Genomic DNA, 2,462 nt, shown 5'->3' with positions numbered 1-2,462 from the left:
TTTTTTTTTTTTTTTTTTTTTTTTTTTTGAGATGGAGCTTCACTCTTGTTGCCCAGGCTGGAGTGCAATGGCGAGATCTCAGCTCACTGCAACCTCCACCTCCTGGATTCAAGTGGTTTTCCTGCCTCAGCCTCCCAAGTAGCTGGGATTACAGGCATGCACCACCACTCCCAGCTGATTTTGTATTTTTAGTAGAGACGGGTTTCTCCATGTTCATCAGTCTGGTCTTGAACTCTCTACCTCAGGTGATCTGCCCAGCATGGCCTCCCAAAGTGCTGGGATTACAGGGATGAGCCATTGTGCCCGACCCCAACTTTCTCGCTTTTTTTTTTTTTTTTTTTTTGTCTTTTTGTTTTTTTCCTTTTTGTGGAGAACGGGGTCTCGCTATATTGCCCAGGCAGGTCTCGAACTCCTGGGCTTAAGCTATCCTCCCGCCTCTGCCTCCCTAAGAGCTGGGATTACAGGCGTGAGCCACAGCGCCCGGCCCCCAACTTTCTTATATACCAAATTATGTCCATACTTTTCTTTTCTTTATTTTTATTTTTATTTATTTATTTATTTTTTAAAAGGTGGGGTTTCACCATGTTAGTCAGGCTGGTCTTGAACTCCCGACCTCAGGTGATCCGCCCACCTTGACCTCCAAAGTGCTTGGATTACAGGCCTGAGCCACCATACCTGGCCCCATGCTTTTCGTAAATAAGGCTGAAGATGCAAAAATTCAGTTTGACAAACCTTTTGAGCATGTACTGCAGTGGTGCTAATTGCTAGAGAGACAAATGGGCAGATTAATAGCCTTACTGTGAGATCAATGCAAGAAAGACTTTTGGAAGAGAAAGTGGGACTTGAACTAAGCCTAGATGAATAAAACATTTTAAATTATTGATTTGAATGCATGAAATCATTTAACTTTTGTCATTACAGATTATAACAACATAGGAAAATTCTTAAATAGAATTTTAGGCATGGAGGTACATCAGCAGAATTCATTATTTCAGTATTTTGCGGACACGCTTACTGCAGTTGTCCAAAATGCCAAAAAAAATGGAAGATACGATATGGGAATCTTAGGTAAGCAGGAAACATTTCCCCCCAACATCCCCAGGGAACATATGGAATAGATAAATTGTTTAAACATCATGTGTGTACTTGATAAAAATGTTCTTTTTTACATTTATATGTTTCTTTTTCTTGTTCAAGATCTTGGTTCTGGAGATGAAAAGGTGAGGAAAAGTGATGTTAAAAAGTTTCTGACCCCAGGATATTCAACCTCTGGCCACGTAGAATTATACACAGTAAGTTTAGAAAATGTTGTACATGTGGAAGTATCATCTTCCCTTGAGAGGCATTTACAGAAATGAGTTTACATTTTGTAATTTCTTTTACAGATTAGTGTAGAGAGGGGAATGTCATGGGAAGAAGCTACTAAGATTTGGGCCGAACTGACAGGACCAGACGATGGCTTTTACTTGTCATTGCAAGTACGACTTTTCCTTTAAATGCTAGCTACTCAGTTATATAATTCTTCTTAATGGCCAGCATTGTAATTGTTTTTTCACTTTGTGCCTGTTTCCCAGTTGTGTTTAGCTTTCTCTGTTTTGGTAATTTATCATTGTAATGGCGGGTTTGTCCATTTGTATTATGTTTTCGCTTAATGCATTTTAAAGGATGTTACTAGAGGCGAGTTTAGAATTGTTACATTTTTTTTTTCCTTGATTCAGAATTCCACTCTTTTCACCCAGACTGCAGTGCAGTGGCGCAATCTCGGCTCACTGCAACCTTGACTTCCTGGGTTCAAGCAGTTCTCCTCAGTAGCTGAGATTGCAGGTGCCTGCCACCAGCCCGGCTATTTTGTGTGTGTCTGTGTGTGTGTGTGTGTTTTCAGTAGAGACTGGCTTTCACCATGTGGGCCAGGCTGGTCTTTTACTCCTGACCTCAAATGATTCACCTGCCTCGGCCTCCCAAAGTGCTGGGATTACAGGCATGAGCCATTGCACCTGGCTGAATTATTACCATTTTCTTAAATTAAGCCTTTTTTCATAAGACAAGAGACTTGTTTTAGTCTTAATAATGCTTTATATCTTGAAGACACATTTTTCAGTTAATAAAACACCTAAGTGTTTCGGTTATGATTTATCTCTCTGGACAGAACTTAGGGTGTGTGCACGCACCCATATCTATACATATTTGTGTAGACATATATGTATATACACACACACACGTTTACATACGGAACAGTATCTTGAGTTTTATATTGACTTACTGTATTCAAATCCAAGACTACAGAATTTTTATTTCACCAATTCTCTTAAGATATTTGGTGGTGGCCGGACGCGGTGGCTGAAGCCTGTAATCCCAGCACTTTGGGAGGCCGAGGCGGGTGGATCACGAGGTCAAGAGATCGAGACCATCCTGGTCAACATGGTGAAACCCCGTCTCTACTAAAGTACAAAAAATTAGCTGGG

General features: G+C 40.7%; 1 protein-coding gene across 10 annotated transcripts in view; it reads left to right on the top strand.

Moving 5' to 3' along the window:
• Positions 1 to 2,462, top strand: part of SBNO1 (strawberry notch homolog 1) — a 61,223-nt gene that overhangs the window by 41,134 nt on the left and 17,627 nt on the right. For all 10 annotated transcript variants that reach the window (XM_032243418.1, XM_032243427.1, XM_032243408.1 and 7 more), the window contains 3 exons: positions 922 to 1,068; positions 1,198 to 1,292; positions 1,386 to 1,478. In XM_032243418.1, the coding sequence (XP_032099309.1) occupies positions 922 to 1,068; positions 1,198 to 1,292; positions 1,386 to 1,478 (335 nt within the window). The remainder of the gene's footprint in view (positions 1 to 921; positions 1,069 to 1,197; positions 1,293 to 1,385; positions 1,479 to 2,462) is intronic.

This window comes from Sapajus apella, unplaced genomic scaffold (assembly GCF_009761245.1).
Source record: "Sapajus apella isolate SASKATOON/1434 unplaced genomic scaffold, GSC_monkey_1.0 scaffold2, whole genome shotgun sequence".
NCBI classification, from domain to species: Eukaryota; Metazoa; Chordata; class Mammalia; order Primates; family Cebidae; genus Sapajus; species Sapajus apella.
The sequence above is the reverse complement of the archived record's forward strand: the minus strand, read 5'-3'. Positions and strand labels throughout refer to the sequence as shown.